The 26,220-nt window shown below is 38.6% G+C and overlaps 1 protein-coding gene across 1 annotated transcript in view; it reads left to right on the top strand.

Annotated features, from left to right (window-relative positions):
* The window catches only part of ULK4 (unc-51 like kinase 4), a 512,005-nt gene that overhangs the window by 4,395 nt on the left and 481,390 nt on the right, over positions 1-26,220 (top strand). The window contains exons 2-12 of the mRNA XM_082849145.1: positions 4,841-5,034; positions 9,452-9,551; positions 11,591-11,730; positions 14,045-14,207; positions 16,120-16,221; positions 16,792-16,875; positions 18,521-18,596; positions 20,572-20,664; positions 23,095-23,210; positions 23,357-23,426; positions 24,771-24,867. Of these exons, the coding sequence (XP_082705271.1) occupies positions 4,897-5,034; positions 9,452-9,551; positions 11,591-11,730; positions 14,045-14,207; positions 16,120-16,221; positions 16,792-16,875; positions 18,521-18,596; positions 20,572-20,664; positions 23,095-23,210; positions 23,357-23,426; positions 24,771-24,867 (1,179 nt within the window). The 5' untranslated portion in view covers positions 4,841-4,896. The remainder of the gene's footprint in view (positions 1-4,840; positions 5,035-9,451; positions 9,552-11,590; positions 11,731-14,044; positions 14,208-16,119; positions 16,222-16,791; positions 16,876-18,520; positions 18,597-20,571; positions 20,665-23,094; positions 23,211-23,356; positions 23,427-24,770; positions 24,868-26,220) is intronic.

Raw genomic sequence — 26,220 nt, 5'->3', positions numbered from 1 at the left:
ACAGTGGTGAGGAGTGGGGATCTTGGTCTCCCATAGGACTGTTGTTACTTAGTTCAAACCAGAGCTTTCTGTTCTATCAAACCAACAGTTGCTGAATTTCTAATTTTTTTTTAAGTCAGCAGGCAGCTTTCTTTTATTTATTTTTATTATTTATTTATTTAATTTTGGCTGCATTGGGTCCTCGTTGCTGCGTGTGGCCTTTCTTTAGTTGCCGCGAGCGGGGGCTACTCTTCGTTGTGGTGCGCGGGCTTCTCATTGCGGTGGTTTCTCTTGTTGTGGAGCACGGGCTCTAGGCGCGCGGGCTTCAGTAGTTGTGGCACATGGGCTCAGTAGTTGTGGTGCACGGGCTTAGTTGCTCCGTGGCATGTGGGATCTTCCCGGACCAGGGCTCGAACCCGTGTCCCCTGCATTGGCAGGTGGATTCTTAACGACTGCGCCACCAGGGAACCCCCTGAATTTCTAATCTTGTTTTTCCTTTTCTGAGGCCAACTGTTGGGCCTTTCTAGCCAGTTTTTCTAAATTATCATTTGGAGAAATATCTCTTTGGACCATGACAGAAGTTTGGCTGCCGTTGGTCCCTTTAAGGGCAGCATTCCTTGCAGAAATAGCAGCAAGGTGATTTCCTTTTGCTTCCAGAGAGTCAAGCTTAGAATGCCCTGGAATCTTAATAGCTAAAGCGGCAGGTAAAAGTATTGCATTCAATAATTCCTGAACATAGGGGCCACTTAAAATTTTATTTCCACTGGAAGTAAAGAAGCCACATTGCTTCCCCAACATTCCAAAATCATGAGGTACTCTAAAAGCATATCTACTGTCAGTGTAAATATTGACACTTTTGTCCTTGGCTAAACTACAAGCCCCTGTAAGGGTGTATAATTCAGTATGTTGGGCTGAAGTAGCCATAGGTAAAGATGCTGCCTCAACAACATCAAAAGGAGTTGCAATAGCATACCCAGCAAAGTATTTGCCATTGTCACCTTTAAAATAACCATCAGTGAACCATGAGAAGTCACGTTTACCCAGTGGAATTTCCTATAGAACCATGAGGTGATTCGTGTGGAGAGGTACTTTGGTGAAGGAGGGGAGAAGAGTAGCCAGGTTAAGTTATTACAACAATAAAAGAGTTATGGGAGAGGCAGTTAACAAAAGGATTTCATAGGCGGTGAGGAGGCCAGCTGATAGACGTTGAGTGTAATGAGAATTTAGGAGAGCTTCTATTGCATGAGGTACAGATGGTTAAAGGGGATCCCACATGATTTTCCCAGTGGCCTTAACCAAAGGGCAGTGGCTGTAATGGCTCTAAGGCAAAGGGGTATCCCTGTGCCACAGGGTCCAGTTGCTGTTTATAATACCCTTTGGGCTGATGGTGGTCTCCATGGTTTTGGGTGACTACCCCAAGGGCATGCTCTTCCTTTTCGTATACAAAAAAGAAAAAGGGAATATGATAATGGGGATGCCCAGGGCACGTAGGTTCATCAAACTCTATTTTAAGGCCTTGAAGGCTGTGTCTTGTGGTCCTTCTCAAAAGATGGGGTTGAGGTTGTTATTGTTGAGTAAAACATGTAGAGATTTGGCAGTAAGAGAAATTTGGGATCCAATTTCTGCAGTAACCAACTAGGCTGAGAAAACGTCACAGCTGGGGCTTAGTTTTGGTTTTGGGAAATGTAGGCTGCCATGAAGTCTATCTGGGTCTAGGTATAGCCCTTTTTCTGATATTAGATGCCCTAAATATCAAACCTGGGTTTGGGCAAATTGTAGTTTTTCTTTGGTGACCTTATGTCCCTTTAAGGCCAAAAGCTTTAGGAAGTGGATGCTATCTTCCTGCATTTCTGTTTATTAATTCAAAAAATATTTTTAATTGAAATATAGTTGATTTACAATGTTGTGTTAATTTCAGATGTAAGGCAGAGTAATTCAGTTATACATGTTTGTTAATTTTTTACAGTTCTTTTTAATGAGTGGGTTTCAGGGAGGAGAGGAATGTAAAAGGGACTTAGTAAAACTGTTTCTTAAAATAGATAGATATTATCTGTACCTTTTTTGGGTTTGATTGATTTGAATTCAAAACTGTCCCACATTTTTTCTACTTAGAATTTAGAAATTTCGCTGTGAGTAATTTGATTTCTTACTTGATCTAGATACCAGGTTTATAATCCAAATGACTAAATGTAATTACTAGCCTATAAGTGTTCTTAATTTTTATTTTGGCTGCATTGGGTCTTTGTTTTGTGCGGGCTTCTCATTGCGGTGGCTTGTTGCGGAGCACGGGCTCTAGGCACATGGGCTTCAGTAGTTGCAGCACATGGGCTCAGTAGTTGCTGCACATGGGCCTTAGTGTGTGTGCTTCAGTAGTTGTGGTGCGCGGGCTCTAAGGCACGCGGGCTCAGTAGTTGTGGCTCGCGGGCTCTAGAGCGCAGGCTCAGTAGTTGTGACGCAGGGGCTTAGTTGCTCCGCGGCATGTGGGATCCTCCTGGACCAGGGCTCGAACCCATGTCCCGTGCATTGGCAGGCAGATTCTTAACCACTGCACCACCAGGGAAGTCCATGAGCCTATAAGTTTTTATAGTAGAATTTTTCCCATCTTGCCGTAAGTTTTAATTTCACTGGAAGTTGGAATCATAGAGTTATTCCTAGATTCTTAGATTAATGGTTTCCTATACCAAGATAGGGGTCAGTAAACTATTGCCTACTGGCCAAATCTTGCTCCTCTGTCTGTTGCTGTATGGCTTATAACTAAAGATGGATAAGTTCTGGAGATACAATGTACATCATCGTGATCATAGTCAGCAAAAATGTACTATGTACTTCGAAGTTGCTAAGAGACTAGATCTTAAATGTTCTTGCCAGAAAAAAGAAATAATTATGTGATGAGATGGTTACCATCACAGCATTACTTAACACTATTATAATGTATAAATGTATCAACACGTTGTACCCTTTAAACTTACACGCTGTTATATGTCAGTTATACCTCAGTAAAAATATTGAGATAAAATTCACATACTATAAAATTCACCCCTTTAAAATTGTACAATTCACTGAATTTTAGTGTATTTACAAAGTTATACAACCATCCACATTATCTAATTCTAGAACATTTTATCTGCCCCCAAAGAAACCCCATACCCATTAATTTATTGCTCTTTTACGTTCTGTTTCATAGGGATTTTGCTATGTTCGGACTTCCTGGGTACCATACAGAAACATAAGTTGTTTTTAAAGAGGATATCTTACTGCTTGGATAATTTCTGGGAAGTTTTATGTAGTCTAGCATGTATAATCCTCTCAAAGAGATGCCATTTTAAAAGATGTTTTTGGTTGAGTAAATAACTTTATCTTGGAAATATGTTTAATATATCAAGTCCATTATTTTATTTCAGTTTTAATTAAAAATCTAGACTAGTGGGCTTCCCTGGTGGTGCAGTGGTTGAGAGTCTGCCTGCCCATGCAGGGGACACGGGTTTGTGCCCCAGTCCGGGAAGATCCCACATGCCGCGGAGCGGCTGGGCCAATGAGCCATGGCCGCTGAGCCTGCGCGTCCGGAGCCTGTGCTCCGCAACGGGAGAGGCCACAACAGTGAGAGGCCTGCATACCGCAAAAAAAAAAAAAAAACCAAAAAAAACTAGGCTAGTAAAAGACTACATCAAATTGTTATTCACTCAGGAATATTAGCGGATTTTTCTTGGCGAAGAAAATGAACTCATTATCCTTGATAATGATGTGGATGTTTTAAAAAAAAATTCTTGATTTAAAACAGGAGTTGGCAAACTTTTTCTGTAAAGGGCCAGATAGTAAATATTTTAGAGGGTGTGCAGGCCATAGGGTCTCTGTTACAACTACTCAACACTGCCATAGTAGCCTGAAAGCATCCTTGGGCAATATATAAATGATTGGGCATGGCTATGTTCCAATTAAGTTTAATTTATAGAATAGGCAGCAGGCTGGATTTGGCCCAGGAGCCAGTAATTTGCTCAGCCAGTAGTTTATTTGCTTCGAATAATATTTGGATTGACGCCAGTCCTTACGGATTAGATAGATGTACTATCATTCCATATTTGTTTATAGAGTGTATTCACAGACATTGTCTCATTTCTCATCATTTGGGTTTAGGTGGGGCATATTACCCCGTTCATTATACAGATATTGACACAAAGTGCTTTCCAGTGTAACAGAGAAAGTAAGAGAGGTATCAAGATACACTGGCTGAAATCTCATTCATTCCCTGATTTTGTTCCATGTGTTGGAAATAGCTGTCATTTTCATTATTTTTATTAAAGTCTTGTTACTAGGGCATTGAATATTAGTTTGTGAATTGTTTTTTATTTTTTTCCTTTTTTCATTCTATGAAAAAGACTTGTATTCAACATTTGTAGGTGAATATTTTGAATTTATAGAATTATTAGATTTATTTACATATTAAATAGCTTAGGCTAATTAATCATGCAACTAGCTTGCATTTTTAAAAAATAAATTTATTTATTTGGCTGTTATTTGGTGTTCGTTGCTGTGTGCGTGCTTTCTCTAGTTGCAGTGAGTGGGGGCTACTCTTCGTTGCTCGGGCTTCTCATTGCGGTGGCTTCTTTTGTTGCACAGCATGGGCTCTGGGTGCGTGGGCTTCAGTAGTTGTGGCTCACGGGCTCAGTAGTTGTGGCTCGCAGGCTCTAGAGCGCAGGCTCAGTAGTTGTGGTACTCGGGCTTATTTGCTTTGCGGCATGTGGGATCTTCTCAGACCAGGGCTTGAACCCGCGTCCCCTGCATTGGCAGGTGGATTGTTAACCACTACGCCACCAGGGAAGTCCCAAGCTTGCATTTTTAAGTGCCATTTTTGTTTACTTTTTAGGAGCTAGAGATGCTATTAGGCTGCCATTTCATCAAACGTGAGAAGTCAGCCCAGAGATGGAAAACTTCATTCTGTATGAAGAGATTGGCAGAGGAAGCAAGACAGTTGTCTACAAAGGGCGACGGAAGGGAACAATCAATTTTGTAGCTATTCTCTGTACTGATAAGTGCAAGAGGCCTGAAATAACCAATTGGGTAAGTCAAGTATGTTTCCCTCCCTTTGGGAAAAGACAGAGTTATGATCAGATAGAATAAGTAGTATGTAAACAGAAGCCATTGAACTCACTATAGCAAATGGCACGTTTTCAATTTGGAATGGGCAGCCTTTTCTCTGTAGTGCCACCAATCCTGAATAATGACTAATAAACATACCCAAGTAATTAGCAACTTAGGTTTTTGTTGTTTGTTTTTGTAAGAGTCAGAGAAAATATACTCTATTAGATCACTTACTTTTAAATTTAGTATATGATTATGAAGCTTTCCAAAGGAAGGACATTGGGTGAGAGTGACTTGGGTTTGCAATAGCTGTACCAACTTTACAGCCCAGGCTCCTTGGACCAAATCTAGCTTTTTTTTTTTTCCAACTTTTTTTTAATTGCAGTAAAATACACATAAAATAAAATTTATCATCTTAACCATTTTTAAGTATACAGTTTGATATTAAATACATGCATATTGCTGTGTAGCCATCACCATTTTATATGAGGTACCTTTCAGAAACAAAGTACAAAGGTGATTGCCGGAGGCCAGGGAAAGGGGAAATGGGGAATTGTTTAATGTGTATAAAGTTTCAGTTCTGCAAGATGGAAAGAGTTCTGGACAGTTCAACAATCAAACTCTTGGTATTTTCCCAAAAAGAGTTGAAAACTTATGTCCACACAAAAACCTGCACACACGTTTATAGTAGCTTTATTCATAATTGAAGCAATCAAGATGCCCTTCAGTAAGTGAATGAAAAAACAAACTGCTACATATATGCAATGAAATACTGTTCAGTAATAAAAAGAAATGGGCTATCGAGCCACAAGGAGACACAGGAACCTTAAATGCACGTTGTTAGGTAAGAGAAGCTGATCGGAAAAGGCTACATACTGTATGATTCCAACCATATGACATTCTGGAAAAGGCAAAAGTATGGAAACAGTAAAAAGATGAGTAGTTACCAGAGTTTGGGGGGCGGGGGGAGGAGTGGGAGGGATGAATAGGCGGAGTACAGAGGATTTTAGGGCAGTGAAACTCTTCTGTATGATACATGTCATTACATATTTGTCCAAGCCCATGAAATATACACTCTGTTTTCCACAGAGGCTATACCATTTAACATTCCCACCAACAGTGCAAGGGATCCCATTTCTCTACATCCTTGCAGGCACTTGTTATTTTCTCTGGTTTTTTTTGGTTGGTTTGGTTTGGTTTTTGTTTGTTAAAACAGCCATCCTCATGTGCATGAGGAGGTGTTGGCTTTTGAAAGGTGTGTGAACAGTTAAGGGAAGACAGGTATATGGGGGGCAAGGTGCACAGTAGTTGGTAGATTCGGAGCTGGGGACATGAGGAATTTCTCTTCTGATTAGGATTTCTCTGAGGTGAAAATCTAAGCCTTCAGTTAGGAGATGGGGGAAGGGGAAGGCAGTGTTCTAGAAAAGAGGAAATAAAAGGTGTGAATTAGTCACCTGGAGAACAGACCAGCTGGGGCCATTTGAGATTGGGAATCATCAGTGGAAGGTAGCTCAGTCAGCGTGGTTTGTGTCTGCTTAAGTGCCTTGGGTGTACGCAGAGTGTGTGGAGGGTTGAATTGGACTGGAATAGCAGTACTAGAGCAAGTGAGCTGGAAAGTGAGTGAGTGGTGGTCATGGACTAGGATGTGTGGAAGAGATTTTGGAGAGAATACAGTTATCAGTAAAAAGAAAAAATATAGGGCCTCCGTGGTGGCGCAGTGGTTGAGGGTCCGCCTGTGATGCAGGGGACACGGATTTGTGCCCCGGTCCCGGAAGATCCCACATGCCGCGGAGCGGCTGGGCCTGTGAGCAGTGGCCGCTGAGCCTGTGCGTCCAGAGCCTGTGCTCTGCAACGGGAGAGGCCACAACAGTGAGAAGCCCGCGTACCGAAAAAAAAAAAAGAAAAAATCTAGCAATGTTGTCCAGTAGGAATATAATGGGGGTTACAGACATTTTTATTTATTTTTTATTTTTGGCTGTGTTGGGTCTTCGTTGCTGTGTGAAGGCTTTCTCTAGGTGGTGAGCGGGGGCTACTCTTCGTTGTGGTGCGCGGACTTCTCATTGTGGTGGCTTTTCTTGTTGCAGGGCACGGGCTCTAGGCGCGCGGGCTTCAGTAGTTGTGGCACACGGGCTCTAGAGCACAGGCTCAGTAGTTGTGGCCCGTGGGCTTAGTTGCTCCACAGCATGTGGGACCTTTCTGGACCAGGGATCGAACCTGTGACTCCTGCATTGGCAGGTGGATTCTTAACCACTGCGCCACCAGGGAAGTCCTTGTGGTTACAAATCTAATTTTAAAGTTCGTAGTATCTACGATGAAAAAGGAAAAATCAGTGGAATTCATTTTATTAATATATATTACGTAATCCAGTATATACAAAGTATTATTATTTCAGCGTGCAACCAGTATAAAGTTATCGAGATATTTTTCTAATTTTGATGTTAAGTGTTGAGCATCTGGTGTGTATTTTACACTTGGGGCTCGTCCCAGCTCAGACCAACTGCTCCTCAAAAGAGCACAGTAGCCATCTGTGGTGAGTATTGGCCACTGTATCTCCTGCATTGGCCAGCGCAGGCTGCAGATGGGTGGTTGCGGTGAGGGTGGAGGGTGAGATTGGCAGCCCAGCGTCTGGAAGAGTGGGTACTTGGCATGTACTGAGTGTACAGGAGGGTCCGGAGGGGTGTGCTGTGGCCTGAATTCTGTCGGGATTTCTGTACCTCTTTTATTTTTTCACTAGGACCTTCCCTTTTCTGTGCCAGAATCAGCAGAGATCCCTTTAAACTTGCTCACTGAGGGTTCTCCGCATTTTCTCTTGGCCTTATATTAGGGATCTATTACAAGGTGCTCTTCAAATTCTTTCTTAGTCACTCTGATGCTTGGTTTTCTACTCATCTGTCTTCTAAGTCATGTAGATTCATTTTCCTTTATTTTTGGTACAGTATGAGCCCACCTAATTGTTTCTAGAGTGTGCCAAATTCCATTTCTTTTTTTTTTTTAATATTTATTTATTTATTTGGCTGCGCCGGGTCTTAGTTGTGGCACGTGGGATCTTTTTTCTTTTTTTTAGCTGAGGCATGCGGGATCTAGTTTCCTGACCAGGGATCGAACTCAGGCCTCCTGCACTGGGAGCATGGAGTCTTAACTACTGGACCACCAGGGAAGTCCCCAAATTCCACTTCTAAAACAGGGAGCTCTGTATTTCTACTAATTATGGGCCCGTTAGCCTGTGTTGAGTCACAGTAGAATTTGTAATTTTTTTTCTTTTTTAAAGAAAATCAGAAAGCAAGGGTGCAAAGCACTTTGGTAAGTTAGTCATCAGCAATTCTGAGTCTTGATGGTTCGCATACATTTTTATGGTTTTAGTTCCTGTATTTAATGGGAATTTTAAAGGGAGAAAGCAAAAATTCCAGAAGCAACTTGGCATTTTTAAACGGACAGGCTTTTGCATCTTTATTGTTGAGTTTTGAATTCACTCTTGTTTTTGGTGCATAAGTATTCTTATAATCTAATGGAAATGTACATTTTAAGATCAGTATTTTCATTGTAATCATTCCTTTTTTAAGAATCTAGGTGAATTAATATTAGAATTCACTAAGGATATGCTGAAAAAGAAAATAGAAGGCTTTGAGAGTTCTTTTCAATATTGTAAAAGTAATACACTGTCATTATAGGAAATTTGAGAATATAAAGAACTGAATAGAAGGAAAGAGCAGCATTGTTGTATCACCCGAAGGCAATCATTGTTCTTTTTGGTTTGTTTCTTGTCTTTTTTTCTATGGGCTTTTAAAAAATTTTCTAATCATGGTATTACATAATTTTATTTCTTGCTTTTTTCACTTAACATTATAACGTCATTTTTCCATGTTATAAAATTCAACAAATACTTTAATGTTGGCTAATAATAATTATTAATATACAACTTATTTAACTATTATTGTATTATTGAGCCTTTAGGTTATTCTTAAAGGTTTTTTTTGTTTCCTTTAAAATTATTTCTTTTTTCCTCATTATGAAAGTACTGGGTACTTAATATAGGAGATAGAAAATGAGAAGTAGAAAGAATTTAAAAACACGAGTAATTCTACTCATAACGGCAGCTATTTTGATGTATACCTTCTGGTCATTTTTCCTATGAATATTCTTTTGTGATGTTAATTTACACAAATACACAAAACTTTTGTACAAGGTTTTGTTTGTTTTTAAAGACTGTATATTGAATTAGCATTTTTCCATGTCACCAGCCTTCTTAACCATCATTCTTAATGTCTGTATAGAATTCCACTGAATAAATTCCAGTGTTTTCTTATTTATTTCCCAGTTGTGTATTTAGGTGTTTCTTAATAGATGCAAGGGTTTAAGAACTTTTTTATTTTAGTGTGAATGCTGTGTGTTTTTATAGGTTCGTCTCACCCATGAAATTAAACACAAGAATATTGTAACTTTTCATGAATGGTATGAAACCAGTAATCATCTCTGGCTAGTCGTGGAACTCTGCACAGGTAAGATCATGTAAGAAGTGCTACGATTGTAGCCACAATATATAGTTTTGAAAAAACATATGATGTAGTTTTTTTTTTTTGGTAAATTTATTTTATTTTATTTATTTTTGACTGTGTTGGGTCTTTGTTGCTGTGCGTGGGCTTTCTCTAGTTGTGGCGAGCAGGGGCTACTCTTCGTTGCAGTGAGTGGGCTTCTTGTTGCGGTGGCTTCTCTTGTTGCAGAGCACAGGCTCTAGATTCGCGGGCTTCAGTAGTTGTGGCACGCGGGCTCAGTAGTTGTGACTCATGGGCTCTAGAGTGCAGGCTCAGTAGTTGTGGCGCACGGGCTTTGTTACTCTGCGGCATGTGGGATCATCCCAGACCAAGGCTCGAACCCGTGTCCCCTGTTTAGGCAGGTGGATTCTCAACCACTGTGCCACCAGGGAAGCCCTGATATAGTTTTTGCTATTTTCCATTTTTCTTCTATTACAAATAGAAGCAGTGTTGATACTATTGAGTACGTTAACTTGAACACCTATTACTTGATAGATATTAGGGACTGGAAAAGGGTAAAGGTGTTTGGTAAGAGGAAGACATGTAAAATTCAATTTGGGGTTAACTTTACTTTGGTATAAAATAATGCTAAATCACCTATATAACACTTAGAAATATTTTTTAGTGATTATTGATCAAAAAAGCTTTCCCGTTCAGTAAAAACAAAGTATTTTAGGTCAACTAGCTATTAGCTAATTAGTTTATAAAGTGCTTATCTTTTTATGCAAAGGATACTTGCTCTTAAAAACTTAAGCAATATGGAAAAATACAAAGATGAATCAACAAATACCACCACCTAGCAATAATTAGAGATAACATGTTATAGCTCTTGCTTGCTATAACTTTCTAGGACTATATACAGGAAGAAAGGTGACTAAATACATAGATACTGTATTATCTGGGCTTTCAGTTGCAGTGTCTTTAGGAAAAAATGTAACAAGTACCATGGTTAGTGTACTTCTATTTATACACTGAGTAATAATAAATCATTAAATATTAAGATGAAATATTATTTATAGCTTTATGAATCTCCTACATACTGGCACTTAGAATTTAATACAATCATTAAAGAGGTTATTTGGAATAATTTATTTGCCTTTTATTTTTCTGAATCAGTAGGAGGAGTCTGTGGCTTAATTACTTTCATGAGGTGTACACACTTTTGAGGTAATCAGGGCACTCAACCTGTTTTACTTTTTGCTTCAGCTGTTATTTGTGACCCCTGGCCATTGTAATAGCCTAACTCTAATTTATGCCTTGTTTGGAATGGTTCCTCACCCGCCAAACAAAATGAACAGACCCCAAAATACTCCTACCTTCATTGCACTAATTCTGATTGAACTTTCAGATGCCAGCTAAGACTTCACTTTCTCTGAACTTGAGTCCTGTTATAATCTTGACCCTAAAAAAAAAAAAAAAAAGGTTTGTTTCTGGCACTTAGATGATAGGAGATGTGAGTGGGACCCTGGTAGGGTATAGAAATGGAATTTGCAGTGTGTCTGCCATTGGCCTTTTATTTCATCAGTGGTGTATGTCAGAGTTTGTGATTTTCTAACTATTGAGGAAGAGCACCTTTTTTTGTTATGCAGTTCTTGTAGAATGTGACCTAACTTTGCACAGGAGTAAACATAACTGTACTTTGCACAGTGTGATTAAAGTACACAGCTTAGGTTAGTATTTAACACTAATTTTTGTAGCTGTTTCTTTCCTGAGGGATCTGGAGTGAGAAATCACAGCACCAGAGTGATTCTCCCTTCATCCCACTGGCTTATTTATTGACTATTCTTACAGTCTGAGCAGTCATTCTCCCTGAGCTGGCTCTGGAGCGTGGAGGTTTCCATTTACGGTGCTTGGACCACTGTTTGTTAACGTGTATGTTTCCCCTGCCAGACTGTCCAGGTATACCGATTTGATCATGTTTTAATGCTCAGGTCCCAGCATGGAACCTCCCAGAGGCACTGTGTAATATTGGTGGGTTAAAGTGGGTGATTTTAATCAACTTGCAGGTGGTTCCTTAGAAATGGTTATTGCTCAAGACGAAAACCTCCCAGAAGATGTTGTAAGAGAATTTGGGATTGACCTGATTACTGGATTACATCATCTTCATCAACTTGGCATTCTCTTTTGTGACATTTCTCCTGGGAAGGTAATTCATGAAAGTTTGGGTTTCCTGTTTGTGTTTCAATTCATAGGGCTTCCTCAAAGATGTTTTTATTTTTAGATACAATTTTGATATAGAACATCTTGAAATTTTAAGTTAACTTTTTTTAAACAAAAGGAAGTACATAGTACTATGTTTTAGGTTCCTATTTAGCTACCTATTGAAGTAGCTTTTAGAAAGTGAAGTGTCCCCTCCTTTCAGGGTTCTTTGAGTAATTATCATTGCTCTTGAGGTATGTGGTGAATGATGAGCTCAACAGGTCTGTAAAATAAGATTCCTCGCTCTTAAATTATAGTACACAGTTATGAGCCATTATTTTAGTTTGATGATGACATTCTTCGCTATGTATGTATGATTCTTGATATAATGGATCAAACATTTTTCTTTTCTGGTAAAACTAATTAACCATAAGTAGACGTGCTTCAGTGTAGTAGAGTCACAAAACCTGCTTAGAGCCTGAGCCACATGAACGCTGATATTCAGAAGCTGTGGGCCCTGGACAAGTTACCTTTTCTCTCTCTCTGTACCTTAGTTTTCTTGCCTGTGATGTGGAAGTAGATATTTCAGGGAGATTGTGAGGATTATGCATTACATTTAGGTTAAACTTTTAGGACATTTTCTTAGGGATTGTATGTGTTACTGGTCTTAGCTGCTAGTTCTTTTCCTTTGTTAATGTGAACACAACGAAATGAAAAGTTGAATATTTCCTTGTTAAACATTTTTCTAGGCCATCTATATAAGAATCTAATTAAACCTACAAAAAGCTCCGTAAAAATTCTGTATAACAAATAGAAGTTCTTGTTTGAAATATTCATATACTTGTGTCAAGACTATAACCACTTAACTGTATTACAGCCCTGAAAGCAGCTATAGACAATATGTAAATGCATGGGTGTGCCTGTGTTTCAATAAAACTTTATTTATGGACACTGGAATGTCAGTTTCATGTAATTTTCACATGTCAAGAAATACTAGCTTATTTTCATTTTTTTCCAACTGTTCAGAAACATAAAAACCTCTCTTAGCTCATGCTTGTACAAGCCTAGAGGCTATAACGTACCAACCTCTGTGTGGGAGCTCTTTAGTGAGGTCTAGTATCAGCTTTTTATAACCTAGGAGCTTCAGGCTGATAAGTAAGGTTACTTTTATTCCAGAACTGGGGTTGGCAGAGTTCCGGCAGGATGACTGTTTCTGTAAATGGAGTTTTACTGGAACACCACATCCTTTCATTTATGTATTGTCAGTGGCTGCAGAGTTGAATAGTCAGGACAGAAGCCTTACAGCTTGCAAAGTCCAAAATATTTACCAACTTAAAATTTTTATCTGCCCGCTGCCGGTGGTTTTCAAAGTGTGTTCCCTGTACCAGCAGCAGCAGCATTACCTGGAACTTGTTAGAAATGCAGGTTCTTGGGCCCTACCCCAGGCCTGTTGAATCAGGAACTCTCAGGGTAGGGACTAGTAGTTTTTCTTAACAAGGCCTCCAGGCGCTCAAAAAAGAAGTTTAAAGATCACTGTTGTAGACTAACTGACATCCTTAGTATTTGTGACTAGAAGTTGAGGGTAAACTTAAATTGCTTTTAAGGACCAAGCCCCCTGATCCATTGCCAGGGAGGAAGAGATAAAGGTATGATTTCAACAATCAACAGATAACTTCCAATCACAAATTATATTAGCAGACTTGCACACTTAACACATGCCAGTCACTGTCAGAAGCCCTCTGCATCGTGTATAACCTCAGTCCTTACAACAGTCCGAAGAGTTAAGTATCATTTTTTCCATTTTATAGGTGAAGAGACAGATTTACAAAGGTTAAGTAAAGTCTGCAGGTCAGACTGCCAGTAAGTGGTGGACCTAGGGCTCAAATTAGATCTCTAACTTCAACACCCTAGTCTTAACCCTAAATCATACGTCCTCATTTGAATGAACAACCCCTAGGACAGGTGGGCTTCCAAATCCTCTTTCAACTGTCACTGAGAATAGGTGAGTATAGCTTGTTTCATATACTTTCCTCTTTATCTTTCCCAAAAGACTGAGGTTTCCCTCTGTGGTTAAATGATGTGTTTTTCATCTACATCTGAGAAGGGACAATTTAATATTTGATTCTATTACTAGTCAAATGTTGGATTTATGTTTCTTTGGCTTCTTTTTCTAAAAACTTGTAAGCATTTAATTTTCTAAGTTGTGATGAAGCAAGAAAACCAACACTCAGAGTTCTATAGTGAGATTATAAGAGGTACGGATGGAAATGCAAATTGAATAGAATTTGTTTCTGAACACATTTGTTTTTTAACCTTTATAGATACTCTTGGAAGGGCCTGGCACACTGAAGTTTAGTAATTTTTGCTTGGCCAAAGTGGAAGGTGAAAATTTGGAAGAATTCTTTGCATTGGTGGCAGCAGAAGAAGGAGGAGGTGATAGTGGGGAAAATGTACTGAAGAAAAACATGAAAAGTAGAGTCAAAGGTACATGGAGAGCTTCCAGGTCAGAACTCTGGTTGTGGGCCGCCCAAGTCACGTGTTTAGGAGATAATATGTCCACCTTTTATGTGGCCAGTCAAAAAATGTATTAAAAATGATCAGGAGACGTCTGGATTTATGGATGGTTTTGTCCAGGGCCTACATTTTCCGTGCGGCTCTAATGCCGTGTGAGGCGCAGGGAACCTCTGACAAAGCCTTATCCTTAGCTTTATCACTGACCACTCATTGGAACATAAGGAGGGGGGGTTTGTCTCCCTTCCTGCTGTATTCTCAGCACTTAGAACAGTGTCTGGCATTCACTCGTGGCTCAGGAGATACTCAGCGTTGTTGAGCAGCTGATATTCTTCTGCAAGTAAGGAAGATTTTTAAGGGTGCGTCCTTGGGAGGTGGTTTTGTCAGTGAGCTGGGGCCTGGGCTGTTAGATTGCTGTGCTTGAGGGGAGAGTGTGAAGTCATATTTCTTATACCAGAAATTTTGACAGAAGTGATAAAGATCTCTTTTCCTCAAGTTCCTGGTGTATGTACTTGAGACTTTGGACCACCGAAGCTCTGGTACACTCACCAGGAAGCAAAGGGCACTGAGAGAGAGAGTGGCATCCTTGGGCTTGGTGGTCATATGGCCGTGGATGAGAGGAATGAGGGAAAGGGACGGGGGGGGTGGGGGGGAGCAGTGGGTTAACAGAGGCCCCATAAATATGAGCAAGGAACTTTAACTTGCAGGGCCAGTCTTGAAGTAAGATTTCACGCCCAGGAAGAAGGCTTTCTAAATCCCCAAATATCATTCCGTGGCCTCCTATGAAAATGAGTATTATGGACTATGCTTTTATATAGAAACCAAGGAGGGCAATATGTTTCAGGAACGTGTATTTGAAATTTTCCCCCAATTTTCCCCTTTCGTAAGGGGAAGAGGGCTGTGTTGTGAAGAAATGTCAGAGTTTCTAGCAGTGACACTCGATTACTTCTGAGCTTAATCTAAGAACAGTCCCCATGGTGGGCGCACATTAACCTCTTTTCCAAGGGATTGCTGATTACTCACTTCATGGTAAGAACATTCTCATTGGAAGATGGGAGGCTGTGGGTTTTGGCGAGCGCTCTGGTACTGCCCAGCTCTGTGACTTAGAGGATGTTAGAGTACCTTCCAGGCTTCAGCTGCTCTCATAAGTAAGCAAGGGAACTTTCTGTCTCTAGAATTTGGTGTTTCTATGTAATACTAAACTCTGTATCAAGTGTACATGATACACACTAGTGCTGTTCACCAAATAGGTCCTGTTCTGTTCCTCTTCTGGTTACATGGTAGGATTGCATCTTCCCTGCCAAAGCTCACCAAGTGTGCGTAGAAGTGATGCGAGTCTCTTTGGGAATTTTAAGAGCCAGTGTTTAATTTGCTACGTTCTTTGCCCATGCCTTGGTGACTGAGGAAGCATGGTTGAAATGAAGCCTGGGTCTTGGATGGACTGACTGTGAGGGTCGGGGTCCCTTGGCTGACCTGTGAGGGACGTGTAGTTTCAGTTATAAGAAAACCTGTGTGGTTAAGTCAGTGGGAATTTGGGGTGCTTACTGCTGCATAACTTAACCTATCCTATTCAAAATACTACAATCAAAGGTTCTTTTCTTTCAGCTATTTGAATTGTTAATTTAAAAAAAGAATGCACCTCAATGTGCCACACCTCTTACTCAGGTGAATATTCAAAATCTTTGTATTTTTATATATTCTCACATAGTCTTGGGAAGTGGGACCTTAATATTAGAAAACATTAAAAAATGTGAAATATGCATGAAATTGTATTTATGTGCGTGTTCTCCCATCTTTTTTCACCTCACCTGGTCTCTCCTAGGTCGATTTGTGTTGGGAACAGGACAAACGCCTAACAAAGCTGTCCTTTCTCCCTTGTTCTTAGGATCTCTTATCTATACAGCTCCAGAAATTGTGAGGGGTACTGACTTCTCCATTACCAGTGACCTCTGGTCCTTGGGCTGCCTGCTCTATGAAATGTTTTCAGGTGATTACTTTCTGGTTCAGTTTAAAATCAGAGCTGGACACACACACACAAAGGTTACATCTGGCGTTTTCAAAGAGTTTACCTATAAGATGTGAAAAAGCTAGTTTTCCTAAAATTTTCTATGTACTGATTTTGGCCGACTTGCTTGGTGTCTAGGCATAAGCAGATTTGTAGGAACTTTTGACATGGAGGTATTTTTCATGATCATCATTTGGAATGTTGAAATATGCCTAACTGATGTGTCTAACTGATTATTAGTAGAAAATCTTGTAAAGGTACCTGTGACTGTGAATTATCCGATGTATCCAGTGGCCCATGTAGCCATTGGATCATGGTTGTCCGTAAGTGAATTTTGTATTTGTTAGGTTGATAAATTTTGAATTGCACAACTATAAAAATACATAGACAGTGTGCCTGGTATGTACTAGGCATTCAATAATTAGTTATTGCTATATACATATTTTTTCCTGTAAATTATGCAATCCTGAACTATCTGTAGTTGAGATTTCTTAAGAATTACTGGTAACAGCAAACTGTTGTTTAATTTTGCAAGTTTTCACATGATTTCAGGAAAACCTCCGTTCTTCTCAGAAAGTTTCTCAGAATTAGTTGAAAAGATTTTTTATGAAGACCCTTTGCCACCTATTCCAAAAGGTAGGATGTTTTTATTATAAATGCAGTTAATATACTCCTTACGTGGACTAAAGGTGCACGTTCATCCCCAAAGTGTGTTTCTATTCATTCATAACCCCTCAAATTTATATTTTCTAAATAGTCACAAATTGATATTTTTAGAAATGCTAGCATTCCTTTTGCTATTTTTAAAAAGATACTGAAATGGAAAACAAAGTACTACTAAGACTTTCCCTCATTTAAAAATACAAATTATCTTGTGCTCCTATATCAGAAGAAGTCTGGTTCAAAGATTTAAGAAACTCAAACTTTTATGTCTTTTTTTGGTCTGTTCATGTGTGTGTACCATTTACTTAATGTGTAGTCATGTCCCATGTAGTTATTTCTATTTAATGCTTGAATAGGAACAAAAAGGTGTTTCTCAGTGCTTATCTTGATGAATCAGAATGCTACCCAGATAAGCTTTTAAAGTCTTTTAAGCTAGATATGGTTGTATTTTTAAAGTGTTGGCAATTTAATCATACAAAGTGTAATTAATGTAAGTCTACCATTAACAATTTTAAGAAAAGAAAAAGAAGGTACAAACATAATAAAACACTTTGCTACACAACTCAAAAGATGTGACTCTTAATTCACAAAGATGAAAACAGGACTTTATGAAAAGTAAGGTTGTGAGTTTTTAAAGAAAAAAAAATCCTCAGTAATTAATGGAAAGAATAGAAATACGGAATATTTTCAATATTTTAAGAATCATCCTTGGTGAAAAAAACAACTCTCGATATTTTGAAAATGGTCTGTATTTCTTAAAACAAAAAGCATTTCTTTTTTATTAACTTTATTTTAGTTTTCGTAGAAATCAGTCCTTCCTGTCTGCTGTAATGATGACTTCTGATTTTTTTTGCTGTTGTTTTAAGTACTCATAGTACTGAGTATTGTTTTCTCCTAATAAGTTAAAGATTTTTATGTAGGGAAGAGAAATCTGAGAATGAAGATATCAAACGTCTGGTCAAGATATCACTTTGGCCTAAGCGTAATTATTTCACAGGGATCTTGATCAGACTGTGGCCACAGTGCCTGATAGCACCATCTGTTCTGATGGCTTCGGCCGTTATCTTCATGGCCACTTCTTTTAATGATAGACTGATAATTTGACCATGGTATGTATCTTTCTAATATAAAAAGACAAAACACTTGGAGATGAATGGAATTGGACATTGTCATAATATTGTGATGGTTATTTTCCTGTTAAAAAGTCTTTAAAATAAAGAGAGATCGCAAGTACTCTAATCATAGTATATTATAAAGCAAAGCTGGTCAAGTTAAGAGAAAATGGTCAGAAAATGAGGCATAATTAATAGCTGAAGACCAAGGGTATGAGTTTGTCAAGCTGGTGGTCCTTACTGGGGTTGTTCAGTGAAGAGAAAGTTTAGAGGTTAGTCAGAACTTAGTTTTTGAGATTCGTATTTTTTGTGGTCCAGGGAAAGGTTTTTAATTTTTGTGTCCTGCCCCCGCTAGCCCTCTCCTGGCATTAAATGAAGACTGTAATTGTTACTATGTATTCTGTGTTCTCTTAAAAATAATTTATGTGCTTAAAATATGTTGATGTAGGGTGTGTTTTCAGCTACTTATCACTTTTTTTCTTTTTTGGGTATTACTTTGTGTATAGATTCTTCTCGTCCTAAAGCTTCTTCAGATTTTATTAATTTGCTTGATGGTTTACTTCAAAAAGATCCTCAGAAAAGGTATGTATGGGTAGTACTTTAACATGAATAGAGACTGGAATCCTTTTTGCCTTTAGTGTACTTCTAACACTGTACCGGTCTTAATATAGAAAGAAGTGTTCAAATTATCTTTTTTGAAAAAAAAGAAATCTGAGTTTACACTGAGTGGCTGCTCTCGGTTTACAGGTGTTTTTAATCATGAGGAATTTTAACTCTTTTAATGTAGCAAATAGTTGCCTCATAGGTTGACAGATTTTCTTGTAACTCCCAAATCCAAGAGGTACATTTTTTTTTTTTTGCCCCCCCGTTGTGGATTTCAGGCTAAAACTGTCTTAGCCTACTCAACTAGGGATGACACTGTCAAGATACTTAATGTAATAATGACTAACGGAGCAATATTTCAATGTGATGTGATTTATGATAATCCTGTCATACTGGGAATATCAAGTGACAGGATAATAGGCACAGTGTGAATTTTCTGTGTTGCAGGCATGGCAGGAAGTTAGAAATCCTTATGGTGTGGAGTGGGGGAGGGCAGGAGGGAGTGGGGAGTGAAGAGGGGGTCTCCCTGGCCCGGGAGACAAGAGAACCTAGGTTCTGGTTCTGCCACTAGGTATCTAGGGGTTTTAGGCAAGCATCTGGGGTCTCTGCTTCAGGGTATAAAATAAAGAATAAATTTAGTGTAGCATGTAATGTATCTTCATTAAATATAACCGAAAAACTGCAGAAGAAAATGTTGATTCTCGTATAAGTTGTAAGACACTCCTATGCTTACAATAGAATGCTTTTAGGATCAACGTTATTTTAGTGGATACCTTCCCAGACATATTTTGATAAGATATAAATATACTTAATTTAACTTACTTTATTTAGGATTTATTTAGGACACATTTCCACATATTTATATCCCATATTAAATACTTTTTTGCATACATGAGACCACCCCATAATCTAGTCTTTTTCTCTCTCTCTATTTGCTTGGTTATTTTAAATGGCTGCTGATTGTACATGTAATAACCTGTAATAACAACATTGACAGTTTTCTTGATTTAGAATATCATACACACTGACTGCTACAGTAAATATCCTATTTTTGTTGTTGTTGTTCACTTAGGCAGTTATCACCTTTGGATAATTTTCTTAAGGTGGGGTGGCTGGCCAAAGGCTGAGAACAGTAAAAAGTTTGACACATTTGCTGCATCCTAGGAACACGGGTGGGTTTATACCTCCAGCATTAGAAATTTCCTCCACCCCCCCCATTGTTACCTACAATGGGTTTTGTTGATCTTATAAATTTTTGCTAATCTAATGGATGAAAAAAATTCCATTTTATTGGTAATTTTAATAGTGAATTTTAGGAGCCCTTTGTATAAAAGGAATATTATATGTGGTTGCAAATTCTCTCTTTTACATTTGTGTTTTAATTTTGATCAAGGTAGTTTTTATTTCAGTATGGAAAATTTGAACGATTAAATGAATCAGATACAAATTACTTTTTTGTTTTCAAATTTTAGTCGAGCTTAATCATTCTGAGTTTGAGTATACCTCAGGTATAATCTATTTAATTAATTAATTTATTTTTTGGCCGCCTCTGCGGCATGCGGGATCCTAGTTCCCCAACCAGGGATTGAACCTGTGCCTCCTGCAGTGGAAGCATGGAATCCTAACTGCTGGACTGCCAGGGAATTCCCCTCAGGTATAATCTACTAGTAGTAAAATTTGATGCTTTGCTAGTGAGTCTGGGTTTTAAATATGGCCTGAAGTCATTTTAAAGTGGGTGAACTAGTTAGATAACGTTTTGACTTCTAAAGAGAAGCGTGACTCTGGATATAGTCATGAGGTTGATAATCTTGTTTCTTTCTGAATGAAGTTCTAAAAGTGAAGTTCCAACAAGAATGTGTGAAACAAATCTGATCTATGTAACTGGGGCATGTCCTGGGAATTCTCCATGGTAAATCATGTTAAAATAGATTTTTAACATTTATGTTTTATAAAGATTAACTTGGGCAGGACTACTGCAGCATTCATTTTGGAAGGATGCTTTCACTAGAAAAGATCAGGACTCAAGCAACGAGGATTCCAGTGTCAGGTAGTATAAGCTTATTTTTGTGTGTGGGGCATGGTTATTAAACACTTGTACCCTTGCTATTCTATTTTTGCAGCATCAGTGACATGAATTTCTATGCCTTCATAATAGGAGAAAATCAAGCACGTGTTTAATTAAGGGTTGCTTAAAGAGTTCAGTCATGACATTTTGTGTTCTTGATTTTGCTCATTTTCTGGTCAATTGTTTATCCAGGCAGGGATTTAGTATGGTTGTCATTAGTTTTTGTTCATTGTGTTCAGCTGGCTTCCCACCTTGTCAGCACATGGTAGGATCTCATTTCCCCTTTCAAGTTAGGTGCAGTCATGTGACTTGCTTTGGCTAATAAAATGTGAGCAGACGTGACCTGTGTTATTTCTGGATAGAAACTCAAAGAGCCACTGTGGGATGTGCCACATTTCTTTCTCTTGATGCGGTAATTGGGAAGGAAATGTCCACGTGGAGTTGCTGTCAGGCTGGGTCTTTAGTGACCATGATGAGCATAGCTTTCCTGCCAGCCTTCAGTGGCTATGTGCTTGAGTGAGACATAAAGCTAGGAGATTCTGAGTTCTAGGATTTGTGGATTTTGTGCTACCACAGTATAACCTAGTTCATCCTGACTAATCCACTTCACTTTTATTATAAAATCTTTTTAGCCCAGGAAAGTTATAAAAGTGATGGTATTTTCAAAAAATTAATTAATTTATTTTTGACTGTGTTGGGTCTCAGTTGTGGCACGTGGGATCTTTTGTTGCAGCGTGCAGGCTTCTCTCTAGTTGTGGTGCACAGGCTCAGCAGTTGTGGCGCCTGGGCTTAGTTGTCCCACGGCATGTGGGATCTTAGTTCCCTGATCAGGGATTGAACCTGTGTCCCCTGCGTTGGAAGGTGGGTTCTTAACCACTGGACCACCAGGGAAGTCCCAAAGTGATGATAGTTTGAAAAGAAGAAGGTGAGAAGTAGATGAATAGAGGCAAAGTCCAGATAATTGACTCCCCCTCTCCTCCATTCATTCGATGGTAAGTGGTTGTCTGATTCTTAATTTTGATCTTGTAAATTCAGTGTATTGGATAGAGAAGTCTGAATTCTATTGAAGGTCTCTCCCAAACTTCGGTTTCTGTGATCCATTGAGCTTCAACTATGTTTTCACATTGTATTAGACTCTCTGAAAAGTACAGAAACCTGGGCTTAGGACCTGGTCCATCAGTGTCAGCAAATCCCAGGACACCTTTCACCTTAGTTTGTCATCTTCCTTTTAATCTGTATGCCTTTTATTTCTTTTTCTTGCCTTACTTCCCTTGCTGGGACTTTTTCGGTAAGGTAATGAATGAGGAGTGATGAAAATGAACACATTGCCTGGTTTCTCATGTTAGAATGAAAGCATTCAGGCTTTACTTGTTAAATATGATGAGCTGGAGGTTTTTGTAGCTTCGCCTTTTCAGTTTGAATGAATGTTAAATTTTGTCATTCTTTCTGTATCATTTGATATGATCATGTGGTTTTTCTTCTTTAGACCCTCATTATGGACTCTTACATAAAGTGGTTTTCACATATTGAGGCAGCCTTGCCTTCCCACAATAAACCCCACTTAGTCATGGTGTATTATAGTTTTTATGTCTTGATGGATGTGTTTGGGACCAAGTAGCAGTAGGACAAGGAGAGAGGAGAAAAAAGAGAACAGAGCGACAGGGATTTGCTTCACATTCTTGGGGGTCATAACTCTCTGGCTAGAGAAGAGAATGTTCCTCCTTCAGGGTTTTAGGCACTGGCCAGAAGCGGCTACTGTCCCCTGTAGCTGCTGCAGGATTACCTGCAGGCTGGGGAAGGACAAAATGGAAAAAGCAAAAGCAAAAGAACAAACAAAAAACTAGGGTGTTTCCACTGCTCTGACCCTTAGGGGTCCCCTTTCCTGTTCCTTGGAACAGAAATAGAGGGCTTCTCTTGGGGCTCCTGTCTCTACTCACTGCTTTTGAGTCCAGGTCGAACAATACTGGAAGGGAAAAAAATAAAAGGGAAACTCACTACTGGTTCACTGATACCTTGAGTTCTGGTTTACTTCTCCGATCTGCCTGCTGTTACTTATTTTTCAGGGATAAGGTTTATAGGCTTCTTAGTACAATACCTACCATGTAGTAAGTGCTCATTTTAGCTACTCAATGAAAAATATTACTTTTCTAACTCGCTAGTTGTTTTTTTTTTCTGGCCACGCCACACAGCTTGCAGGATCTTAGTTCCCGGACCAGAGATTGAACCCAGGCCCTGGCAGTGAAAGAGTGGAGTCCTAACCACTGGACCACCAGGGAACTCCCTCTAACTCAGTAGTCTTGCCAAATGTCCTGTGCAGTTTAAGTATCCTTTCCAACCTCTTGTTTGACAGAGAAAACTCTACAGAAAGCTCAGTAGTAAGCTTGATTGTGTTGGGTTTCTATCGTTGAACAGCAGAAACCTGGACTATTCTGGGTCACAAGATTCCAAGGAGCTTCTCAAGAGCCCTCATTGTGGACAAGCAAAAGGGGAGAAGAGTGGTGAGCAGCTCAGTCACTCCTTCAGACTAGGTGAGCTTTCATTTGGCACTCTTGAACTCAATGCTATTTCTGAGAGTTCCTAATTTGCGTTACCTTTCTCTTTAAATCTCTGTGTACGTCGTGCCCTGCTCGTATTTTTGTTCATTGATGGATATTGTTTTATCTTCCTGCCACAGAAAATCCATCTGAGTTGCGGCCTAAGAGTACTCTTGGGGGTCAGTTGAATGAGTCCATGTTTCTTCTCAGGTATGTGAAATGACAGAGCAATAAGGGATCCATGGGAGATGAAAGTGAAATCTTCTTCAAGTGTCTGTTGTCTGGCTGGTAAACCATGTTACACAGAAATAAAGGACAGGGAGAAATGCAAACTCCAGTCTCACTCTCTACTTTCAAAGTTACTGTTAAGTGCTGGCCAATGGGATGTAGACGTCGCTACGTATTTTTAAAAAATTTTAACCAAACCACCTTATTTTTCCTATTTATAAGGGTTAATTAAAACTTTTTCATTTTGTACTTCTACTTCAAATAAAATTGAATTTAAAATTTCAGAACTCCAGCTTTATTTAGATAAAGACTTATAGAAAAAGGACAGGTTGTGTTTTTATTTAAATGTCGCTTTATCTGGGAGGCTTAAACAATATTTGCAATCATTGAAATAATAAAATCAGAATGGTATTTAAAGTGACTAAGACCAGTGTATTTAAAATTTTATTAATGTGTAAATACTGTGTTATATTTTATTTATAGTTTTAGTCTCATAGAGAAATAGTTTAATTTCATGACATAGGGGTTATAATGTTAAACTAAAATTTCCTGATTTGTTTTACTCATATTTAAATATAAAGGATGTTAAATTTATTTATACATATCTTAGGCATTTTAAATTCAGTTTTTTAAAAAATATTTTGTACAATCTCTGGTATATTTTATGACCTAAGTAAGTCCTCGTTTAATGAATGAATAAAAAGGCAAGTAGATGAAGGAGGGGTGATATTTGGAAATTTGAAGGAATTCATTAAAAGAGACCGTAATGATCTGAATGGAAGAATTTCTTAAAATGCAGAAAACTCAAAATCAGAGATGTGGGTGTAATGGAGTGGTCCACAGAGTATGGCAGCCATCGATAAGTGTAGGAGGAATCATTAAAAATAGATACAGAATATAACTTGTTGCTTAAGTAGGTACCAAGGTAATTTTCCATTTCAAACATTTTATGAAATAAAATTGTAAACCTTGTCTATGCTTTGTAGAATATCTGTTCTATTTTATTACGTTAATCCTGCCTAGATCAGCAGACATTAAAAAAATAAAATCTTTTTTTTAGGTTTCTGGTTAAAACAGAAAATACTGTATACAGTATAGAAGCTCCAAATAAAAAAAACAATTACCCAGGAAATTACTTTGAAAACAGTTTAAAAAAATTAGTGTCATAAACACAAATTAGAGTTTAAAGTTTTTAAAATCTAACGAGGTCACATAGAATCATCATATTCTACCGTTTTTCATGAGATGTGTTTTTTAACTCAGAAAATAGTAAACAGGATAAAGTTTCTGAAATGTGAGTAATGTTAACTGGTGTGCACTTTTCAGTTCTCGTCCGACTCCAAGAACTAGCACTGCAGTGGCATTAAATCCTGGTGAGGCTATGACTCAGAATTCACCACAGAAGACTTCTCCCTTGACCAAAGTAAGCAGAGATGGAATTTTCTTTTTTCTTTTTGCGTAGGATACAGGGATTCAGAAGAATAATTGCAAGTTAATCTCTGAACTGTGTTTTTAATTGCCAGATTTACAACTGAGTCATCTTCCTTGATTATCACTGGTTTTTCTAGTAAGTACTCTTAAGAGAGAGGTGCTTCATAGGTGTTTTTTTGATAACAGCTTTATTGAGATATAATTGACACACCATATAATTCACCCATTTAAAGTGTATAATTCAGGGGCTTTTAGCATAGTCACAGAGCTATGCAGTCATCAGCACAGTCAGTTTTAGAATGCTCATCATTCTGCAAAGAAGCCCTGTACTCATTAGCAGTCACTCCTATTTTCTTCCAGTTTCTCTACCCTCTTGCCTGAGGCAACCACTAATCTACTTTCTGTCTTTATAAATATGCCTATCCCGGACATTTCATATAAATGGGATCATGAAATATGTGATCTTTTGTGACTGGCTTTTTTCACTTAACGTAATGTTTTTAAGATTCATCCAAATTGTACCATGTATCAATACTATATTCCTTTTTACTACCCAATAATATTCTGTTGTATATACCACATTTTATTTCCATTCATCCATTTGTGGACATTTGGACGGGTTTCCCCTTTTGGCTATTCTGAGCGATGCTGCTATGAACATTTGTGTACATCTTTGTGTGGGTGTGTGTTCTATGCTGTATCATATGGTAACTGTTTAACCTTTTGAAGAACCGCCAAATTGTTTTCCAAAGCAGCTGTACCATTTTACGTTCTCAGCACCAGTGTATGAGGGTTCCAATTTTTGCACATCCTCACCAAAACTTGTTATTATGTCTTTTAAAAAATTGTGGTAAAATACACATTACATAAAATTTACCGTTTTAACCATTGTTAAGTGTACAGTTTGGTGGCATTAAGTACATTCACACTGTTATGTAACCATCACCGCTATCCATTCCCCCCTACCCATCCCTCCCCCCAACCCCACCCGCTGGCAACCGCTGTTCTACCTTCTGCTTCTATGAATTTGCCTAGTAACCTTATATAAGTGGAATCACACAATATTTGTCCTTTTGTATCTGGCTTATTTCACTTAGCATAATGTCTTCATGATCCATCCATGTTGTAGCGTGTATCAGGAATTTCATTCCTTCTTAAGTCTGGATAATATTCCATTGTGTGTATGTACCAGTTTATTAATTCATCTTTTGATGCACACTTGGGTTGCTTCAACCTTTTGGTTATTGTGAATAGTGCTGCATCGTCTCTTTTTGGTTACAGCCATCTTGTAGGTGTGAAATTATATCTCACTGTTGTTTTAATTTGCATTTCCCTGTTGGCTAAT

This window comes from Leucopleurus acutus (assembly GCF_964270905.1).
Source record: "Leucopleurus acutus genome assembly, chromosome: 10".
Taxonomy (NCBI): domain Eukaryota; kingdom Metazoa; phylum Chordata; class Mammalia; order Artiodactyla; family Delphinidae; genus Leucopleurus; species Leucopleurus acutus.
This window is presented reverse-complemented; position numbering and strand designations above follow the sequence as displayed.